This window comes from Urocitellus parryii, chromosome 5 (assembly GCF_045843805.1).
Source record: "Urocitellus parryii isolate mUroPar1 chromosome 5, mUroPar1.hap1, whole genome shotgun sequence".
NCBI lineage: Eukaryota > Metazoa > Chordata > Mammalia > Rodentia > Sciuridae > Urocitellus > Urocitellus parryii.
In genome coordinates, this window is record NC_135535.1 from 968443 (window position 1) to 991479 (window position 23037).

The window sequence follows — 23037 nt, forward strand, 5'->3', positions numbered from 1 at the left end:
ATTCTCAGGAAGTCCCTCCACCTCTCAGGAACCCTCTTCTGGTCACCCCACACTGTGAGGACCCCCCAGCTCCTTGGGATCAGCCTCCTGGTCCCCCAGGACCCTGTGCTCCATCCACCCGCAGCCACCTCGGCCCTCTCGGGTCCCCCAGCCACTTCAGGTCCCCTCAGGTCCCCTCATGTCCCCTCATCCACCTCAGGTGCCGCTGGCCCGCCCCCTCAAGTCCCTCAGGTCCCCTCAAGTACCCCTTATCCCCCTCAGGTCCTCTCGGGTCCCTCAGGTCCCCCTGACCCCCTCAGATCCCCTCAGCCCCCTCTGGTCCCCCAGGTCCCCCTGTCCCCCTCGGACTCCCCTCAGGCCCCCCTGTCCCCCTCGGACCCCCCTCAGGCCCCCCTGTCCCCCTCAGGTCCCCTCACGTCCCCCTGTCCCCCTCAGGTCCTGCAGCCCCTCACTCCGCCGTCCCCTCGGTCCCCTTCCGCGCGGCCCCGCCCCCGCTCCTCCCGCCCCGCCCCTCCCCCGCGGCGGCGGCCCGGCGCGCGTCATGGCGGCGGCGGGCGGGGCGCGTCTCGCACGCAGCGCGCCGGGCGGAGCGCTCGCCGCATTGTTTGCTTCGCTGGGGAGCGAGCGGCGGTCCGGCCGGCGTCCGAGCAGCCCCGCGCCCGCGCCCGCGCCCGCGCCCGCGCCGCTCCGGCGGCCCCGAGCCCGCTGCCGCCGGCGCCCCACCCCCGAGCCGCGGCGCCCTGCGGGCCCGGAGCCGCCGCGGCCGAGCGCGCCCCGGAGCCCGGCGGGGCCCGCAGCGCGGCCGTTGGCGGAGCAGCCGCGGCGCCATTAGCGCCGCCTCGGCCGCGCCGGCCCCCGCGCCCGCCCGCCCGCCGGGCTCCCGCGGCCGCGGCGCCCAGAAGGTGAGTGGCGGCGGCGTCCCGGCCCCGCGGCGCCCGCCTCCGGCCTCCCGGGCGGCGCTGCCGGCGCCATGTTTGGCGGCGGCGACGGCGGCGGCTCCGCATTGTCCGCGGGCGGCCGGGCGGGGGAGGCCGGGCGGGGGAGGCCGGGATCGGGGCCGGGAGGCCGGGCAGGCGGGCGGCGGCCCGGGAAGCGGAGGAGGCCGCGGCGGGGCGGCGGGCGGGCGGGCGGGCGGGGCCGGGGCCGGGGCCGGGGCCGGGGCGGGAGGCGGCGGGTCCCGGGCGCTGCCCACGTCCGCCCGGCCCGCGCCGCGCCGCGCCGGCCCATTATGTAACCGCCGGCCGGGCCCTGTGCGCCGTCGGCCCCGGCGGAGGCAGCCCGCTCTGCCCAGCCCGCCCGCGGGGGAGGCCCGGCGCCGCTGCGCGGGGAGCCGGCGCGACGCGCGGCCTTTGTGGGCCCGCAGCTTCGCGGGGAGCCGGGGCGGCCCGCGCCGGTGTCCGCGGCCGGGGACGCTGGGCGTGACCCGCCTCCTGCCGAGTGGCGCGCCCACGCCGGCCGGCGCCTCGCCCGAGGGGCGCCCCGTGGCGGAGGCCCGCGGCCGCTCCGGGCCCGCAGGAAACGCCCGCGCAGTGGCCTCCTGCCCGCTGGGCCGCGCGGGGCCTGGGCAGCGGCGCTCGTCGGGGGCGGGTCGCGGCCCTGCGGAGCGCCCGGAGGGCTCGGGTGCAGGCCAGGCTCAGGCGGGGTCGGGGAAGTGACGAGGCAGATGCGGTCGCGGCCACTGTGGACGGTGCTCCAGTGCCCGCTCTTCTCTGCTTCCCTGGTCACGGTTGCACTTTGGGACCACAGAGCTGCTGGGAGTGTGGAGGGTGGGGTTGAAGGGCCGCTGGCAGTTAGAGCCACTTGGTACTTTGTTGTAGAGGAGAAAATTGCACATTTTCTTTAGTCTGGTGAGAGACCAGCTGTTGCTTCTGCCTCACCTCGGTGATGACACATTAGGCTGACCCTGAGTGCAGCATCCATCCAGCTCCCCTCAAAAGCAATGGCATGGGCTGCTGCTGGAGTCCAGTGCCAGCTGGGGTGGCTTTGCTGGCAGCTGCTTGGGAATCCAGGTTTGAATTTGCATCTGGAGGCCCACTCAGATGCAGGTGACTTAGGATTTGACTGACCAGTCTTTGATGTCCTCTCTAGGAAGTTGCTATCTGATTTCTATATAAAATGCAGGTTTTTGCAACCCGAAGTGCATTTAGGATTTGCTGGATTTTCTTTTTGGCCTTAGAAAGTGAAGTCTGTTCTTTGAGGGGATTTCCTGAAGATCAGCTAGATCGCTGAAGCTGTGACTTCACACTCTCTCAGGTTCTTGATGCTGGGCTTTGCTGATGTAGGCTTCATCTTGAAGTACTTGTGAGTCAGTCACTCAAAAGTCATTTTGTTCCCTGTTAGTAACATGTGGTTGTGTGTGTGTGGGGGAAGGAGTCTGAGCAGTCCTTGTCATTGTTGCCCAAGGTGCTGCCTTGTTTGGCAGGCAGAGGTCTATAGTTGGCATGTCTTCACATGAGGTGCCTAGACATCAAGCCATACTGGGGAAAACTGGAAGTAGATGCAGTCAGTGACATTTAAACAGTAGAAGTCTCCACCACAACAAGGTGGAGGTATAGGCTGATAACTCACTGGTTCTGCCTACCTCTGAAAAGAGCAGATTCTAATAAACTTCTGTGGCCAAAACTTGGCCACCTGAGCCAGCAGTGGGGACCCTCAGTGTATGTGTAGGCAGTGTGGGGCTTTTGGCAGTATGGGGTTTGGGAGGGTCCACTCTTGCTGTGGAGCAGGAGCTGAGCATCTTACTTGCAAATGTGTCAGGAAGAACAGATGCCCTTTGGCATGTTGTACATAACTGGGTTTATTTGAAAAAAAAGAAAGACAAGGTCTAGTATAGTAGTCAAGCCATGGCTGAAAAGTCACCCTGAGGGGAAGGGGCAGGCTGGCACTGCCTGCAGAAACTGCATTGGGCCACCCAGAGGTGGTGATGTCCCCACAGGCTAGTATAGGGTTCTTTTGGGTCCTGCTGTGGCTGGTGGCCCTGGTCTGGGGGTATGTGTGTGGAGGACGTATTTGTGGAGAGGATGGACAGGCTTACATCGTTGGGACATGAACAGAAGCTTCTGGCTCCCAGTGGAGGTGCTGTGAGGACTATGGGCTCACAGGGGCACTCTGCTGGGCAGCAGTGGAGAGAGGAGTTTATAGGGGGTTTTTGTTAGGACCAGGTAGCCACTGAACATATCTACCTTGTAGCCACAGCCTCTGAGCCTGGTGGGCTCAAGCTCTGTGCATGGGTTTCCCCAGTGGGTTGTCTGTACACCAGAATAACACTCCTGCATTTGTGGGCTGGATCCTGGGCCGCTCTGGAGTGCTTGTTGCTGTTCTCTGCGTTACCTTTGGCTTGGTCTAAAAAGGTAACTGGCTGAGTGGTGGGGATCAGGGCCCTTGCTGTCCTGTACTGCCTCCCCGCCTGCTGCCATTTCCAGTCCTGGGACACTCTTGAAGTGTAGTCATGACTCCTAGGAGTAGGAGTTTGGAAACTTCAGAAGTGTGTGAACTGTGAGTTCATTTTGGGGGCGTTGCCCCTGCATACTTGTGTGCTTTTCTCCAGTCTCTTGTCAGTCTACATGGAATTAACTTTTCCTTTGATTCTATTTCAGGTAATTATTGCCAAATGAGGAGGAAAGGACGATGTCATCGAGGCTCTGCAGCGAGGCATCCTTCCTCCCCATGCAGTATTAAACACTCTCCCACCCGAGAAACATTGACGTACGCTCAAGCTCAAAGGATGGTTGAGATAGAGATTGAAGGACGCTTGCATCGGATCAGTATTTTTGATCCCCTGGAGATCATATTGGAAGATGACCTCACTGCTCAAGAAATGAGTGAATGCAACAGCAATAAAGAAAATAGCGAGAGGCCACCTGTTTGCTTAAGAACTAAGCGTCACAAAAACAACAGAGTCAAAAAGAAAAATGAAGCCCTTCCTAGTACCCATGGCACACCGGCTTCAGCCAGTGCCCTTCCTGAGCCCAAGGTTCGGATTGTGGAGTACAGCCCTCCATCTGCACCCAGAAGGCCCCCCATGTACTACAAATTCATCGAGAAGTCGGCTGAGGAGCTGGACAACGAGGTGGAGTATGACATGGATGAGGAGGACTACGCCTGGCTGGAGATCATCAACGAGAAGCGGAAGGGTGATTGTGTCTCTGCTGTGTCGCAGAACATGTTTGAGTTCCTGATGGACCGCTTTGAGAAGGAGTCATACTGCGAGAACCAGAAGCAGGGGGAGCAGCAGTCCCTGATTGACGAGGATGCTGTATGCTGCATCTGCATGGATGGGGAGTGTCAGAACAGCAATGTGATCCTCTTCTGTGATATGTGCAACCTGGCTGTGCACCAGGAGTGCTATGGCGTGCCCTATATCCCTGAGGGCCAGTGGCTCTGCCGCCATTGCCTGCAGTCCCGGTCCCGTCCCGCGGACTGTGTGCTGTGCCCCAACAAGGGCGGTGCCTTCAAAAAGACGGACGACGACCGCTGGGGCCATGTGGTGTGTGCCCTGTGGATCCCAGAGGTTGGCTTTGCCAACACGGTGTTCATCGAACCCATCGACGGTGTGAGGAACATCCCTCCGGCCCGGTGGAAATTGACGTGCTACCTCTGTAAGCAGAAGGGCGTGGGCGCCTGTATCCAGTGCCACAAAGCAAACTGCTACACAGCATTCCACGTGACATGTGCCCAGAAGGCTGGCCTATATATGAAAATGGAGCCTGTGAAGGAACTGACTGGTGGTAGCACCACCTTCTCAGTCAGAAAGACCGCTTACTGTGACGTCCACACGCCTCCTGGTTGCACACGGAGGCCTCTGAACATTTACGGGGATGTTGAAATGAAAAATGGCGTCTGTCGTAAAGAGAGCTCAGTCAAAACGGTCAGGTCCACGTCCAAAGTCAGGAAGAAAGCAAAAAAGGCTAAGAAAGTGCTGGCTGAGCCCTGTGCAGTCATGCCGACTGTGTGCGCCCCATATATTCCCCCACAGAGGTAAGCGCGTTTGAACACTGGGTGAAGAGTAAGCCTGGAGTGGGGGACCTGACCTGAGGGTTCACGCCTGCAGAGAGCCCTGCCAGGTGGCCTTCCCACTTTGTAGTAGTCAGCTAAAGTGCCTTGCACTCACTTTCGGGGGCAGTGGTATTGTAAAAGACTTGCGGAGGATTTAGAGTTTCCTTCGTGCCTAACTGGTCTGCAGAATAAGCCAGATACAGTCATGGTAACGATGGCCACACTAGTGTTCACTGCATCAAGATCTCTGCCTCATGGTGGCTGCCATCCCTCAATTGGTTGGAAAAGTGAAACTGATCAATAAGGCAGCTCCTGAAGTGGAGATTAGAATGGGATTTATGTCGAGAGTGGTAGCTGTGGGGAAGGAGATGGTCTTCCCTGTCCCGCTGTCCTGCTTTGTGGCAGGACATTTTTCTGATAATTTCTTTCTTTCATTTTTTTTTTTCTTTTGGTTTGGGTGGTGGGGAATTGAACCCACGGGGCTTAACTACTGAATCGTATTTCCAGACCTTTTGTTTTTTTAAATTTTGAGATGATTTTACTAAATTGCTTAGGGTGACACTAAATATTAAAGCTGGCTTTGAACTTGTGATCCTCCTGCCTCAGCCTCCTGAACCTCTGGGTTTACAAGTGTGCACCTCCACACCCAGCAGATAGTTTTCTTTAGTAGTGCAAACATTGCTTGATCCATAGAAGTGCTCTCTGATTAGTGCTGGTTCCTGGTGGTTGGAATCTATCCCAGCCCTGTTCTTTTATGTGACCCAGGGGTTGTTTCAGATCCTCCTGTATATGTCTTGGTCTATCTCCATCTCACAACTTGTATCTTCTTGACCTGTTTTTGTTGTTACTGACTTGCTCTGTTTGTTCCCTTATCTTGAAAAATGCTCTTTGCCAGTGGGCCTGATGGCCACCCCTGTAATGCCAGCTACTAAGGATGCTGAGGTAGTAGGATCATGAGTTCAAGGCCAGCCTGGGCAACTTAGTGAGATCTTATCTCAAAATAGAATAAAATTTAAGAAAAGCATTTGGGTGGGCTGGGGTTGTGGCTCAGTGTTAGAGCGCTTGCCTAGCACGTGCGAGGCCCTGGGTTGATCCTCAGCACCACGTTAAAGAATAAACAAATAAAATAAATATATTTTTAAAAAAGGGGGAGGGGATTGATGCTGTAGCTCAGTTGTTGAGTGCTTGCCTAGCATGTGAGGGCCCAGAGTCCAGTCTTTTGGTACTGCCAAAAAACAAAAAAAGGCTCTTTGCCTACGAATATAAGGTAAGTGAGTGGATGAGTTTTACACTGGAGCCTGTGAGTGACAAGAAAGCACTCCTTTTCCAGGTGAACCTGGCTCCTTTTGGACCCACGTGAACACTTCCTGGAACTTTGAGGAAGTGACATAGCTTCTGTGTAGGGTGTGGGCTTCCGAACAGTCTGGTCAGGTTGGTAATGCCTAGAGACAGTGAGGTGCAGAGGAAAGCTGTTCCTACAGGTGCTTTTATGGTGTCTTCTTGCAAACTGCTTTATTTTCAGATGGGGCACATGCATTAATAAAATTGTACTTTTCTGCGAATGAATGGAAAATAGACATGCAGGATATTTTTATTACTAAATGTTTTTGACATTGAATGTTGTTAGCCTTATGTGTTATTTCCCAAGGTTTGTAGTGGTTTGAAGTTATTCATGCTTATCAGTACACTGTGATTAATGTGCCGCAAGTGTACAGCAAGCTAGCTCGCTGGCTTGGGCTAGGGGTGTGCTGGAGTCTTCCACTTAGAAAACAGGTTTCACCCTAATAGGAGCGAAGACTAACTTTGTATTAGCAGTTAAGAGTTTGAAAATAATTTCTGTAAATGTTGTTTTATTTCACTGACCTTTTCCCCAAATGGTTTCTTATCGCAGAGCTGTATATAGTCATTATAGAATCGTAAGTTCAAAGTGAGTAAAATGTGTTTACAGTCCCTCTCCTTCAGAGAAGATCCCTGTCAAAACAAGGTGCCTGTCTTACAGATCAGTCAGCCTGACCTGAAAGACTTTAACTGGGATTCCTACTTGTGAGTCAGAAATGATGGGAATGTATCAAGAGCCTTTGTTTAAGAGGCCTAAAAATTTCAGCTTAACCAAAATTGAAGTGAAACACAAATGTAATCTCCAAAAGGGAAAAACTAGCAGTACTCCTTTCTCTGACTAGCATCATAGGATTACCTGCTCCAGGTGAGGGCAGGGCCTGTTGGCATTTTACATCCCAGTCCTGTGGTTCCCATTGTTTAGGTTTTGGGACAGCAGAGCCCATCAGGTGGGCAGGGCTGTGGACAGGAGAAAGCATTGGCAAGGGGAAGGATGTGGGCACTCCTGGCCATAGTGGCCAGGGCTGCTTTGGATCTGAATATTTCAGAGTAGATGGTGTGGCTTTGCAGTCTGGGTGATGTCTGTCCGTTCGTCCTTCCTTCCTTCCTTCACCAAGTTTAGAAAGAAACATCCAGCTTTGAGCAGAGACAGAAAGGCACACCTGAGCAAGTGTGTTTGAGGCCTTACCGTCTGAGTGCCAGGTCTCCCAGAGATGCGGTGTTTCAGGCTACCTTGCCCTCTGGGACAGGTTCCCACTTCCTGTGCTCTGCTTGTATAAGGTGTGAAGGGCAGGCCCTGAGCACTGTGATGGGTGTTGTTGGAGACTGAGGTTTGCTGGCTGCTGCCCATGGCTGAGTTTGCAGCAGATCTGGTGGCCCTTCTTAAGCCTGAGATACTGCCCTTGGTGTTTTTGCACCCTTGGTTGGGGTTCCATGTGCAGTTGTTCAGGCTTTGCATTTCCTTTGGCCTCTGGGTCCAGAGCATGTGTCCAGATCAGCTCAGAAGGCCCATCACATGGAAGGAGGACACAGGCCTGATCCATTGAAGTGTTTGTTTAGAGATTTTAGAGAAAGTATCTTCCTTATATAATTTTCTAATGTTTAGCATTTCTGTATCACAAAGATGGCATTTTATTTCTCTTCAGCTATAGATTGTGAACATCATAAGGATATTCCTGGCTTTGCCTACCCATTGGGGAACTTCCTCTGGAGTTGGTGCTAGAGGGGCTGTTTTCATCGGTGGCTGCCCAGATGACTCATTGGGAGCTTTCTGGTGGCACCTGCCCCAGCCCAGCTGTCGAGCTGCTTGGCCTTCTCTGTGTGAGGATGTACTGTCTTCTGCTCTGATTGGACATTGTGGGTTTCTTATTGTTAGGCCTGCAGGGGTCTCAGCCTTCAAGCCTGGTGGGCAGCTGCAGAGGTTTTGGAACAATTGTGGCAGTGTCTCAAGAGTCATGCTCCCTTGTTTCTGTGTCTTCCTCACTTTTTTTTTTTTTTTGGTGGTGCTAGGGATTGAACCCAGGGCCTTGTGCATGTGAGGCAAGCACTCTACCAACTGAGCTATGTCCTCAGCTCCTTCCTCATCTTCTAAGAAAAGGTTTCCAACACAGAAACAAGAATAGGTATGTGCCACTAAGTGGCGGTGCCATCTGAGAAATATGTGTCAGTAGTGATCCTGTCCTTGTTCTGCCATCAGAAGCCTGGATGGTTTGGGTCAGTCACGTGGTAAATGAGATATGAGAGGCCGCAGCTGATGCATTCTATTTTACTACAAACTTTTTTTTATAACAAGGATTTACTCCAAAATAATCGTTAAGAATATAGTTTAGTAAATACACCAGCCAGTGATTTTGCTGATTTTCAAGGACAAGTACTAAGTACTGTGCATGCCTGTATTTGCTGTACTGTGACAAGCAGTGCAGCAGGTTTCTTTACACCAGTGTCCTCACAGACAATATGATAATGGATGTGGTGGCACATGCCTGTGGTCTCATCTATTGGGGAGGCTGAGGCAGGAGGGTTGCTTGAGTGCACGGATTCTAGGCCAGTCTGAGCAACATAGCGAGACCCTGTCTTCAGAAAAAAAAAAAAGTGACCATACTATGAGGGAACTGGTCATAGGAATTTCCAGTCTGTCATACTTTTATGGAACTATCTTCGTATGTGTGAAATCTTATGCTCTGTGTGACTATATTTAAAATTGGGTAAGACAGAAGAAGGAGAGTCTAGATTAGAAGACAGAATTCCTTTTTTCCTTTACTTTTTTCCTAAGAAAAATCACATTTTGATGATTTTGGTGTTTTTGTTTTGGGTACTGGGGATTGAACCTAGGGGTGCTTAACCACGAAGCCACATCCCCAGCCCTTTTATATTTTATTTAGAGACAGTCTTACTAGGTTCTAAATTACTGAGGCTGGCTTTGAACTCTAGATCCTTCTTCAGCCTCCCAAGCTGCTGGAATTACAGGGGTGCACTGCTGCACCTTGTTCGATGCTTGTTCAGAGCAGTCATTTGCCTCTGCTGCTCCAGTGGAATTTGTTTTCTGCTTACTCATCCATTTCATGCTGTTTCATGGGATAGGAGATGGGACAAGCCAGGGAATGTTCTAGAAAGAAGGGACAGGTAAGCTTCCTTTAGAGTCATGAGCTCTGCGTCCCTTAAAACATCAAACCTGGTAACTCCTGCTTGGGTTGTGCCTGGGGTGCTCTTTCTCTTCAGAAGAAGAGAAGCCAGGTAGCTCACGTCTGCTCTGATCCGCGCCTGGGCTCAGAACGCGTCGTGGGTACCTTTGGCTACTGGGACCGTGGTGCCTCGTTTACCCAGTGCAGAAGCCTGGCTAGCGGGCCTGCTGTTGGGTAAATGATGATGGTGTTCCTTGTGTGTGCTGTTCACGGTGGGGCCCTGCTGCCACCAGATGAGGGCCGAAGTAGAGAGTGCCTAGTTGACACTTCATTATCAGCGTCATGTCATACTTTTGAGTGTGACAGTACAAAGTTCTGGGGGCTGAGGATGTAACTCGGTGGTAGAGAGCTTGCCTAGCATGAGTGAGGCCCTGGGTTCAACCCTCAGCACCACCAAAATAAATAAGTAAATCAATTAATAAATTTTAAAAACTGGCTTGGGTTTTGCGGTTTATTTTGTTTTCCCTTCATGTTTCTGGCAGTTAATTTTATTATACTGATGCTGCCTGACTTAATGATGGTTTTATTTACGATATTTTGAAGACAATGTGTGTGAAAATGAAACTTGTTCAGTATAGCATTTTGAATTTTGGATTGTTGTTTTTCCTGGCTAGTGTTCACGCAGTGTGACACATTCTGGAGATGCTGGGCAGTGCGCAGAGGGTGGACAGTGGGTATCCACGGGGTATTCTGATGCTAAGCAAGGATGCTTGGTAGAGTAGGTGCATTAAGTGCATTTTTGACTTAAGATATGTCAACCTAGAGTGGGTTATCGGGTTGTAGCCTGTCATGTCAAAAGAACATCCAAATTCTGTAACTTTTCATCTGCCGTGGATGGGTGGTGGAAGCCCTGCCCTGGAGGCTCTGAGAGCGGTGCCGTCTGAGTTCACCCCTGTGGATGGGCTGTGGGTGCCTGTGGCTTGTATCTGAAGTAGCCCTGTTGGGAGAGAAGCACCGTAGCAACAACTGACAGGAAAAAGCCGAGGGTCGCCAGGTACTGGGTGGAGCTCAGGGCCAGTGTTCACTGCTAAAGCAGCCTGGGGGCTCCTGCTGCCTGGCGTAGATGTCCTTCTGCCCTCCTTGGCTCTGGTGCTTTCTCTGGCTCTCCTGGGTTGGAGGAGTGAGGCACACCTAAGAGGGGAGACAGACATCTGCAAACAGTTTGGCTCTGGGTGCGGGAAGGATGTGAGGCCTGGCACTGCCCTTGTGCTCTCTGAGGTATCCCCCTACTTTTTGAAGCAAAACCTGCCCACTGTGCTCTGCTCCTGGTACCTCAGGCCTCTCCTGCCTGGGCCTGGCCTCTTTGAAGCATCCCAGGTGGAGAGGACTTGGCTAGAGTGGCTGACTTTCCATTTCTAGTCACTCTCAACCACAGTAAATTGGTTTGGGCAGAGTTGGGGTCGAATATTTATTGGAGGTTTTCTTTAATAGTGGGGGCAGGTTAGTGCTGCCGTCCCGCCACTGTCCCTTCTAGGTGGGACTGGCATGCTTGCATTTGCTTGTAGTTAAAACAGCAGGACAATGGACTTTGTTCTAGAGCCACTGAGGCACTTTCTTCTGGATCCCCAAGGAATGCAGCAAGGACCTTGCTTTCAGTTCTGATTTGGAAATAACTTTAACTTATAAAAATCTTTAAAAAGATTTCCAAAATATTGCAAAATAAGGAGAATAAAGCCACCCAGCAGTCAACAGTTACCCGTTGCTGTCCTTTCACTGTGTGGGCGTATCCCTCACTTGCAGGTTGCACCTGTGCCAGGAGTTTGCCTCATGTGGCTCAGGTCCCCAGGCATTCCGTTGCTGGAGAAAGACACTGGTGTCTCTCTAGCCTCCCCCTCCTCCTGTCTAGGGCCCAGTCCTAAGCCAGTTGCTGCTTGAAACTGGTGACCCTCCACCCTTGGAGTGGGACGCTCCCACGGCTTTCCCTCATTTTCTTTCATTCTTCCATGCTGTTTTTGAAGAATGCTTTTTGTTTTGGGCTGGTCTGGCATCTGTGTGGTTTGCTAAGTCATGCCTGGATGCTGTGGTGTGTGCTGGGTGTGCGCCCACCTAGTATGATCAGACGTCTGCAGGGAGACCTTAGTTTGTGTAGGCCCAGACTGGGGGTTGTTGGTGGTTTCTCCTTGGTTTTTCCCGTGAGGACAGGAAGATGAGTATCCATCCCTCCAGCTTCCTAGTCTAGGGTCCTTGCCTTCTCTTAGCTTTGTGCTGATGTCAGTGTGTACCGGGAAGGCCCGACTTTCCATGACACCTGCTACAGCAGGACATGGGTGTGGCAGGGGAGGCCTAGGGTCCCGGGAGCAGCTGTGCCTCAGTAGCCACCCATCAGTGAGATTGATAATAAAATTGGTCTCTTGCCTCCAAGGAGACCTTGACTACTGGGTGTGTGCTACAGTGGCCGGGTTGGGGTGGTGGGGTTGGTGGGAATCTGTCGGTGGTGTTGTGCATTTGCATCCAGAGGCAAATTCTGGGCTTTTCAGGCTTTGAGGGCATAAAATAATATTTTAAATTACATTGTCTCTCATTTTCATGATTCTGTGATTTTTGTGCATCGATACTGTGAGGGGAAAGGCTCTTGCCACTCTGACCTGAACTGTCCTGTGAGTCGCATCCGCTATAAAGTTTGACAACGCAGAGGTGTCAGGGAGGAAAGGAGAAAGTGTCGGACTCTGCTTTCCAGAAAGGATGCTTGGAGTGGGAGCTCTGGAGAGTGCGCCTGGAGCTGTGCCCACGCCTGGGCAGTGGTGGTTCTTGGTGTCTCTTTCGTTTCTTATGATACTTACCCAGGAGTTTCCTTCCTTCCCTCCTCTTTCTCTTTCTCTCTGTCTCCCTCTCTCTCTTTTTTTGTTTTTAGTTGTTGAGGTGCTGAGAATTGAACCCAGTGCCTCATACATGCCAGGCAAGTTTGCTACCAGCGAGCCACAACCCCAGCCCCAGCTCCTCTATCTGTCTCTCTCTCTCTCTCTAATAAAGCAAAACAAACATTTTTATTTGTCAAAATATGGTTCAGCCCAAGGAGTTTTCAAACGAGAAGCAGTGGAGCCTCCTCTGAAGTACTCAGTGTGGCCCTAGTACCATGTGTGGCTTCTGGGACCCCGCAGTCTTCTTGTCCCCCTCCCAGCAGCGCTCTGTTTGGGTAGGCTCCTGTGAGTGTGTGGACACACTGTGGCCTGGACTTCTGTCCTCAGGTCTTCATGTGCCTGGCCCCTCGCAGCTGCTGTTTGGTGCCAACCTGGCTGAAGCCGGAGAACCCAGGGTGAAGAGGCGCCATCTGCAGGAGCTGTCTTGAGGTGGGATTCAGAGTGGGAGAGTGGCCACACTCTACCACTGTGTATGTGAGTTGCTAGTTACAGACTGGCCCTGTCACTCCTCCTCTGGCCTGGGTGGGACTTGGGTGTGTCTCTTGCCCTGGGCTGTGTGCACTAGTTATTGGACCTCTCGTCCCCTCGGCTTGCTTCTTATTTTCAGTGATGTCTGTAAAAATATCTGTATTTTAATTAGGAAATATTCAGAGAGAACCCACTGGTTCTGCAGCTTAGCTTCAAAAGCTCATGTGCCTGGTCAGGATCCCTTCACCATCAGGATCCCTTCACCTGTCCTCCCCTTCTGTCGTGGAGAAGGGGGAAGTTTCAGTTGTGTGATTTCACCCACGGATGTGTGTGGACTCTTAAAACCATAACCAGTGTAGCCACGCGGATCAGGCCTTTCTCACTTGGTGTAGGGTCAGAAGGCTCTCGGGTTCGTCCTTCAGGGTGGCGTGAGTTGTCGGTGCTGTCGGCCATATGGCTGGGCCTGCTGGTTTTGGGGGCCTGCCCTGTCTCTTGCCCTGTTGTGGCCTTGCACCAAGCCACCCAGCTGAGGTAGGCCACCTTTCTTCCTGACAGAGTCTTGTCTGCTCTTGGGTCTTTTCTGTGCGGTGGTGGCACTCTGCCAGCTGGTGCTTTTGGATGAGTCCCTGTGACAGGACCCTGGCCTGCGTGGCCTCACCTCACCTCTCATGTAGGACTTTCTGAGCATCATAGTGAAAGTTCATGGTTTGTTCTCTAAAAAATTGGTTAGGGGGCTGGGGTTGTGGCTCAGTGGTAGAGTACTTGCCTGGCATGTGTGAGGCCCTGGATTCAACCCTCAGCACCATAAATAAATAAATAAATAAATGTCCATTGCCAACTAAAAAATATTTAGAAAATAGAATCGGTTAGATATATTTTTAGGTAGCTTCTTTCAGTGTATAGTGTATTCTTTAAAACGAGCATTTTGTGTCTATAGGTTTTCTTTTCTTTTTTTTTTTTTTGGTGGTGCTGGGATTAAACCCAGGGCCTTGTGTGTGACGCTAGCCCTCTACCAATTGAGCTGTATCCCCAGCCCTCAATTTTTTTTTTTTAAGATTTACATATAAGCCAGTTGCGGTGGGGCTAGGGATATAGCTCAGTTGGTAGAGTGCTTGCCTTGCAAGCACAAGACCCTGGGTTTATTCCACAGCACCACAAAAAAGCCCCCCCCAAAACCAGGTACCGTAGTGCATGCCTGTAATCCCAGCGGCTCAGGAGGCTGAGGCAGGAGGATCATGAGTTCAAAGCCAGCCTCAGCAAAAGCAAGGCCCTAAGCAACTCAGTGAGACCCTGTCTCTAAATAAAACACAAAATAGTACAAAATAGGGCTGAGGATGAGACTTAGTGGTTGAGTGTCCCTGAGTTCAATCCCTGGTACAAACCCCCCCCCTCCAAAACAAACAACAAAAAACAACAACAAAAAAACTTATATATGATGGCATTGTGGGTCTTGGGGAGTATTTTTGTGGACAATGTGACAATGACAGTTGAGGTAGGCTTTTCTCATCTTTATCTGATCTCTTAGTCTAGGATTGCCAATGGAGAGCTGATTGGAAGGAGATTTTATAAACCCTTTTAAATTAAGGCTCCTTTTTATTTCTCTTAACAAAAACCCCCCAAATTTATGATACAAAGTATGTCAATATGCATTAATGTTATTTTTTTCAAATGATTGAGAGACTTGTTTGTTAGTACTATAGATTTTAGTATAGTGTAAGAACTGATAACATTCATTATATACCAAGTAGTATGTAGACCATATGTGAAAATAATAACTCCAGATAGCCCTGGGGACCCATGTGGCCCTTCCGTGTTAGAAGGTGAGGTTTGCTTACACACACCCTTTTTACTGCTCCCATCTATGGAAACATTTTATCACTTCTTTTAAAACAACTTTACCGAGATACAGTTCACACACATAAAATTTTCACCCATTTAAAGTGTACAGTTCAGTGGATTTGTTTGTTTATTTATTTATTTATTTTTACCTTAACCAATTTTAGAGCATTTTTATCAACCCCAAAAGAAACCCCCGTCCCCCTCCCCCCCTTCTGCTGCTGGCCTCTTTGTCTTGTCTTGGTGGCATGCCTCTTCAGGCAGTGTTGTGTAAACAGAACCGGTACTGCTTCTCCTTTGTGTTGGCTTCTAGGGCGAACTTTTTCAAGGTCCATCTGGATCAGTGGTAGCATGGATCAGTACTTCCTTCCTTTTTGTGGCTGAGTAATGTTCCATTGTATCAATAAATTATGTTTTAAAAATATACTCTTCTTGGGCTGGGGATGTGGCTCAAGGAGAAGGGCGCTCGCCTGGCATGCGCGGGGCACTGGGTTCGATCCTCAGCACCACGTAAAAATAAAGATGTTGTGTCCACCGAAAACTAAAAAATAAATATTAAAAAATTCTCTCTCTCTCTCTCTCTCTCTTTAAAATAAATATACTCATCTTTTGGTGGATATTTGGGTTTTTGCTTTGTGACTTAGGAGTAGCTCTGCATCAAACATTTGAGTACAGGTTTTTGTGTGGACCTGGGTTTTCGTTTCTCTTCCCAGGAGAGGAGTTGCTGGGTCACATGGTAATGCTGCTGAGCATTTTTAGGAACTGCTGCACATTCTCATTCCCTTGTCTTTTGATGATAGCCATGTAGTGATGTGAAGCAATAGCTATTTGTGGCTTTGATTCACAATTCCCTGATGGCTAAAACTGTGGAACATCTTACTTATTGTCTGTGTGTGTGTTTTCTTTGGACAAATGTCCATTCACATCCCCTGCCTCCATTATTTACTTATTTATTTAGTTATCTGACTTACTGTTCAGTTATTGATTCTTTTCTGGGAGGGGTACTGGGGTTGGACTCAGGGGCACTCAACCACTGAGCTACATCCCCTGACCTATTTTGTATTTTATTTAGAGACAGGGTCTCATTGAGTTGCTTAGTGCCTTGCCATTGATAAGGCTGGCTTTGAAATCAAGATCCTCCTGCCTCAGCCTCCTGAACCACTGGGATTACAGGCGTGCGCCATTGCGCCTGGCCAGCTATTAATTTTTTATTCTGGATACTAGATTCCCATCAGGTATATGATTTGCAGGTGTTTATTCTCATTCTGTGGGTTACCTTAGTACTTTATTCATGGTATCCTTTGAAGCAAAATAGTTTTTAAATTTTTAGGAGGTCCAATTTTATCATCTCTTTTTTATCTTTTAGTACTGGGGATTGAACCCGGGGCCTTGGGTATGCTGTGCAAGAGCTCTACACTTGAGTTATGCAGCCTTTAATTTTAGTTTTTGGAGATAGAGTCTTGCTAAGTTGTTGAGGCTGGCCTCAAACTCGTGATCCTTCTCAGTAGCTTGCAGTATAGGTGTGTACTATCATGGTGGCTCTTTTTTCTCTTTGATTGCTTGTGCTTTGGATGTCTTGTCTAAAAATGTTTTTAGGCAAAACCTGGGGTCATTTAACAGGAGTTTTAGAATGCTCTGAATCTTTAGTAGTTCTTTAGTAATACATTTTTGTCCTAGGAACATCTGCAGCATCTCTTGGCCCTCCTGGGCCTGTGTAGCTGTGACCGTCTCACTCCACACCTACTCTTCTTTTGTCCTTCTGTCTGTAGATCAGGATGTGATCCTGATCCCAGCTATACTAGGGATTGAACCCAAGGATGCTCTGCCACTGAGCTGCACCATCAGCCCTTTTTACTTGAGGCTGACCTTGAACTTGCCATCCTCTTTTGCATGGGCATGTGTGATAAAAGGCCAAGGGCAAGTCTAGCACATCTTTTCCCTGGGCCTAGTGTTCTTCCTGCCTGTAAATCAGAGGTGCAAGTGTGCCCACCCTGGTAGGTGTGAGAGTTGAAGGACGTAGCCACAGTCAGGAGTCTGCCCTGCACCTTGGGACACCCTCTATCAGTGGGAGTGGGCTGCTATCTCTTCTGCTTTCCCTCAGGATTGTCTTATAAAGGCAGCTCTTAGGGTCAAGGTGTTCATGGCTTGTGCTTGTTGTGTCTGATTTGAATAATCCTCATTTCTCTGAGGTCTGAAAATGTTTTCTCGTGGCAACTTTAGTTTGTGCCTGCCCTCTGGCCATCCTCCTGCTCTGTTTGTTCTGGCCTGCCTGGCTCCCTGAGCTGACTCCACGTCTAGCCTGGCAGCACATGGAAGTGCTCAGCAGATGCTGTTCAGTGGATGTTGCTAGTCCACTTAGGGTTGATTTTTGAATTTTCATTGTGGGTGTTATTTGTTCCATAATCACTGCTTGGTGGCCTCTTTGTCCATAGAGATCCATGACACCTCTTGTACACTCTACAGGTTTTCTCCGTGACCGGTTTTGTTCTTTGGAGTTCTGCACTTGCCCAGCCTGTTCCCAAGGGTGAGATCTGCTGCCTCTGCAGGTGCATTGGTGTTGACCCTGATTCTGTGAGAGTTTTAAGGTCAAGCTGTAACTTTCTCCCTTTGCGAGGGCTGCCCAGCCAGCCCGTAAACTCCTATGGTACTCCCCTGCAGGATGTGGCCCTGCCTCCTGGAAGCTTTCTGTGCACCCTTGGAGGTGGCTGACCTTCCAGGGTCAAAACTGCCAATGTCCTTAATCTGGGTGTGTCCTTGGTCTGGGTGTGTTGTGACCTTTCATACTTACTTGGCCTCAGGGACTCCTTTTGTCCCACAGGCCAAGTGTCCCTGCTGTGCATGACCCTTGCCCCACTGCTGCAGGTTCTGAGGAGCTGGCTGCAACTCCTCTTTCCATCCAAGCAGACTGGGGACACTCAGCCAGATCCTTTTCTGGAGAGTGTTCTTTTGGGGATGGGAGTAAATTTTTCAACTATTAAATCAGTTTCTAAAATAATTATTTTATTGGTGTACTTAGGTGACTCCACAAGGCAGTTTTGACAGGTAAGATTTTTCTGCAGATTTGTTTTGTATCGGAGTTTTCAAATTTATTGGCATAAGATCATTTTAAATTGGGTTTCTGATTATTTTTTTCCTTCCCATTTCTTACATTGTTGTTGAAAGAATTCCTCCATGCAAGACACTTCGCCGGGGAGAGTTCCACTTTATTCCAAAAGGCTGTGGGCTTTTATATAGATCTAAGGAGAGGTGACAGGGCTTAGGTAAATGACGGGTCACTCGTTTATTGGTAAGTTCTTCCAGATGTCAGTTCTGGAGCCCATGAAATTAGTTCTTATTGGGGGCTAAGGTTTCCTGCCAGCGAGATTTGACATTGGCGCCAGTGGGAGAGTTCACACCGTCGGGAACTTTTCGAGTCAGTGGAAAAAGGGGAAAATAGGAAGAGAAGGTCCTTTGGTGCCATGTTGGGGTTTTTTTCCTGGGGTGCGGCTGCCGTTATACTTTTTCCCAACATTCCTCCCTTTTTGTTTTCTTAGGAACTAGGGTGTTGTTAGTCAGATCTGGTGCTTCCGGCTCTGCAGGGGCAGCGTAGTGCCTAGAAGGGGAAGTGGAGGAATGTTCGGGGGGCAGGTCTGGGGATATCACGGCAACCAGAAATAAAACCCAGTGGCTATAGACAGCTACTTCGGTAGAGGTAAATTCTATAAAAGTTCACTGAAGCCACAAGTCGTCGATGGCATCGAACCAGTCCTGGATGGAGGAGATTGTTGGTATCAGCCACTCGTCCTGTAACAGAGACTCTAGGAAATGCTGGAAGCGTTGCCTTAACATGGCGTCACCAGCACCTGAAGAAGATCAGAGCGAACAAAAACAGGATGAAGATAAAAATTAAAGCAAAGTTCAGTTTTTGGCAGAAGTTCTGTGTTGGGGGACTGACAGAGAAGAGGCCAAGGTGGGCCATGAGGAGGCTTAAAAGGACATAAAGACTCAAGAATCCAGGGTGGCAGATTAAGAGGGTCTCCGGGCTCCTTGTCTTCCGCTGTCCGATCTCCGTTGCATTCCATTGTGCCTGGTAGTGAGCTTCAGCACTGCGTGAGCTGTTTTCTTGAAGATGTTGGGGGTTCATTGGTCATCAGAGGCTGGTAGTGCCTAAGCAGAAGCTGGTTGAAAGTTTGATTAGAAATTTTCTGTAATTGGGTTTGAAGGAACTTCATTATGCAGGGCAAGAGAGCACAAAAAAGGAGCATCCCAATAAGGGGCCCCAAGAGAGGTAGCAAGTACGTGGTGAGAGAGGATTGGAAGAACCCCATTATGGGATTAGGGGAGGTGGGTTTAAGCAATTGGGTCAATAATTCTTGTAATTTAATAACATTTTGTTCTATTAGACTAGATTCATTAATATAATAACAACATTCTTCCCTGATAAATAAGCAAGTACCTCACCTTTTCTGCTGTTAGAAGTTCAATTTGGTATATGTTTGATTCTCATAGCGAGGCTTATCTAGAAAGCGTTTTTTGCATGAGTTATAAGGGCATCTGCCATAGGTGTCAGGCCAGTGCTTACAGGATTCCTCAGTTTGGTCTGCTGTGAAGCATAGCATTGCTGAACATAAGTGGGATGAGGTGGTCCAGTTGAATCCAGTAACATTAAGGGCCCAATTACAGCCAGTGAAAGGGTAAGCCTTGACCCATAAACTGAGAGTGGGTGGTGCCATCCTGTTGCCATGTCACTTGGATGTAGAAGCTCCATCTGTGGGTTGGGATAGAAGCTTGAGAGAGATTAATGATTAGTAACAGGAGAGGGTTGGCGAGAAACTTTGAGTTTGATGGGCCCCAGCATGGTGGAAATATGACTGTATGAGGTCCTGTCCAGCGAGGTTTCAACGACTGAGAATGTAGCTCTCAAAGTAAGACTTCATCACCCGGTTGAAGAGGGTCCGATTCAATTCCTGATTGTGCTGGAACAGAAGTAACAGATGGTGCAGGAAGACACCAGACTGCATGTTTTCTTAGGAGTTTGTACAGAAGTATGAGATAGGGCAGGTAGGACATAAGTGGGGAGGGAGTTACAGGAAAGTTTTAGTTGATTAAGAAAGGTGCCCATAGAACAGCTCAAAGGGGCTAAGGCCTGAGGGGGCTCAAGGAGTTGCCTGAATTTGGGAGAGGGCCAATGGCAAAAGATTGGGCCCAGACAATCTGACTTCAATAGCAAGTTTGGTGAGATGGTCCTTGAGAATGCTGTTAGTCCTGTCAACCTTACTCGAGGATTGGGGTCAGTGGGGGATGTGGAGCCTCCAAGTGCTTGTTAAGGCCTTTGGAAACTAGTTGAACAACCTGAGAAGTGAAGGCTGGACCGTTGTCTGACTGGATGGAGGCAGGAAGTTGGAACCTAGGAATGATCTGCTCAACGAGGATGGAGGCGACAGTGTCAGCAGTTTTCCTGGAGGTAGGGAAGGCTTCTATCCAACTGTAAGAGAGTGCTATCCCCAAGTCACAAACAGTTAGATCCTGTGTCAAGGCCTGACCAAAGAGGTATGGACTGTCCCTGAAGCCTTGGGGTAGGCCTGTCCATGTCAGCTGTTGAAACCTAAAGAATGTAGGGTCTTCCCATGTGAAGGCAAAGAGGTAATAAGGGTCAGGATGCAGAGGCACTGTAAAGAAGCCAGCTTTAAGATCCAGGACAGTAAAGTGAATGGTCAAAGGGGGATATGAGAAAGAAAAGTATGAGGGTTGGGAACCACCGGGTGGATGGGAATAATGGCCTCGTTAATTAGGCGGAGTTCCTGGACTAAGTGATAAGCTCCTGAGGGTTTGCATACCAGAAATGTGGGAGTGTTGCAGGGGGAGTCTTGGGGAGTCTTAGGGACTCGAAGGAAATTTAAGTTTGGCATTTCGGCTGGATACGGACTGGCTAGTGGTGGGAGGCTATGACTGGTGTGGAGATGTCCCCGACCTGGGGATCAACTAGATCAGGGGGCAGTGGCACAGTAGGTACTGTCAGGTCATTAGAGAGGGTAAGGATTAGAGGCAGAAGGAGATGGGTGGTAGTATTCTTGGGGTGTAGTTGGAGGGTGGCTCCTAATAATTGGAGAACATCTCTGCCTAGGAGAGGAACCGACAGGATGGAATGACCAGAAAAGAGTGAGTGAATGGGTGTCCCTCCAGGGCACAGGCCAGCTTTACAGTTCTGTTTGGGGAGAAGGGTTTGTTATCAATCCCCATAACTGAGACCTGGGAAGGAAACAGAGGCCTAGAGTGGGCAGGCAAGACAGAATAGGTAGCCCCCGTGTCCACAAGGAAGCTTATGGACTTACCCGCTGCCTGGAGCATTACCCTGGGCTCAGAGAGGGTGATGGGGGTCTTTGAATCTGGGCTTCTTCAGTCTTCTGCAAACCCCAAAAGTTCAGGAGAAGGGACCGCCTGACTGGTCACACCCCTGCGTAGAGGCGCCAAGGAAGGGCCAGCCATGGGGCAGTCACTCTTCCAATGTCCTGTCTGCTTACAGGTGGGGCATGGCCTGGGAGTAAGCCATGGGCCTGGGCACTGGCAAGCCCAGTGACCTTCACATCCACATTTGAGGCAAGCCCCTGGTGGTGAGGAACGCTGGTTCCCCTCTGAAACTTCTGCTGGAGACGTAGGCCTCAGGGCCGCTGCCAAGGCCTGGGCTTGGGGCGTTACCTTTTTCTGCAATGGAGCCTGCTTCAAAGGCCATCTTCACCAGGTCTCAGATAGGGATCTGAGGGCCCTCCTCAGCTCATTTGAGCTTTTTCTAATATCATGAGCCGATTGAGTAATGAAATGGGTTGCTAACACTGTAGCCCTGATGGGAGACTCGAGATCCAGCTTAGTGTATTTGGTTAGGGCCTCTGTGATGCGGTGGAGAAATTATGCTGGATTTTCATCAGGATTCTGGGTAATTTCCCTCAGTTTATGGAAGTTAACTACCTTATTAGGAACTGCTTGCATGCCTGCTGTAAGATATTGGACCATGCGAGCACAGTGAGGGCGACCTTGTGGGCCATCTTGATAGTCCCGTTTAGGTCCGGTTAGGGGAACAGCTGCTTCACCTGTGGGGAGAGTCATATCTGTTAAACGAATTTGGTCAGCATGATCTCCAGCAGCCTGCTGAATGCGGGCTTGCTCATCTGGGGTCAGAGTAGAGGACAGAACAACATAGACGTCGTGCCAGGTAAGATCGTAGGTCTAGGAGAGATATCGGAATTCCTTAATATAAGCAGAAGAGTCAGCAGAGAAGGACCCAAGACGTTTTGCAATCTGGGAAAGATCTTGAAGCGAAAAATGGGACGTGTACTCGGACTATCCCTTCAGCACCAGCTACTTCCCTGAGAGGACAAAGGAACTGTGGGTTAGAGGAGAGGCGTGAGTAGGGGGAGGGGAAAGGGCTTATCAGAAGAGGTGAGCAGAGTGGGGGAGGAGGCTCGGAGGGATCTGGGACCCATCCTGCCGGGTGGGAACCGGGTGGCAAAAGGGAGGTGCAAGCGAGTCAAGGGCTCTGCCGTGGCACAATGAAGGTGAAGGACAGCGACTCGCCCGCCCGCCCGCCGAGGTGGGATCCCGAGGCCTCTCCAGGCTGCTGAGGCCTCTCCAGGCTACCGAGGGCGCGCTACCTGCCCGTTTCGCCCACTGCACCGGGAAGGTGGAGCACCAGTGCACATGTCTGGTGGCCAGGCAGACTGGAAGCTTGCAGACAGGGCCACAGCGGCGGCAGGAGGAAGAGGGAGGGGAGGGGGATGTCTCCGGAGGAAGAGGAGGGGAAGTGAGCAGACGGCCCCTGCAGCAGGGAGGGGGAGGGGGAGGAGACACGGTACTGCTGGGAGGGAGAGCAGACATGAAGAGCAGAGGAAGGGCACAGAGGGAAGGTTGGGAGCAGAGAGCAGAGGGCAGGACGGGAAGATCTGGGAATCTCCTTCCACCCTTTCAGACGGCTAGCAGTAGTTCCCGGAGAAGATTTTGGATCTAATGAGCCTTCTGGAGGCCAATGATTGCCATTATCCAGAGGATATGTAGGCCAATCTTGGGTACAGAATTTGATCAGGAGTTTGGGCGTGATGTCTGGTGTGAGAGAGAGTGTGGCCAGATTTTTTATAAGACATTTGAGGGGTGAGGCTTCAGGTACAGACGAAGATGCACCCATGGTCACAGGGAGAGATGGAAGAGAGAGAGAGAGAGAGAGAGAATAAGAGTAAGAGAGAGGGACAAAGAGAAAACCCGGGCCGGAATAGCTTTCTGGAAGCTCAGGGCTAATGGGGGAATCAAGTGGGCGTCCCCAAAATGACCCATCTTTGCGAGGAAGTGCCATCTGTGAGACCCAATAGGGCCGGAGCCATGGGCAACCTGACGTCAGG

At 50.7% G+C, this 23037-nt stretch overlaps 1 protein-coding gene across 7 annotated transcripts in view; it reads left to right on the top strand.

Annotated features, from left to right (window-relative positions):
- The first annotated feature begins 854 nt into the window (after window positions 1-854).
- Window positions 855-23037, top strand: part of Brd1 (bromodomain containing 1) — a 53275-nt gene continuing 31092 nt past the window's right edge. For 6 of the 7 annotated variants that reach the window (XR_003303003.2, XM_026413546.2, XM_026413547.2 and 3 more), the window contains exons 1-2: window positions 855-902; window positions 3597-4977. Coding sequence is in view for 5 of the 7 variants with exons in the window: in XM_026413546.2 (XP_026269331.1) it covers window positions 3611-4977 (1367 nt within the window). In the remaining 2 variants the exon portion in view is untranslated. Of the gene's footprint in view, window positions 903-3596; window positions 4978-23037 lie in introns of those variants that run through there. The other variant, XM_077798609.1, reaches the window with a different exon arrangement.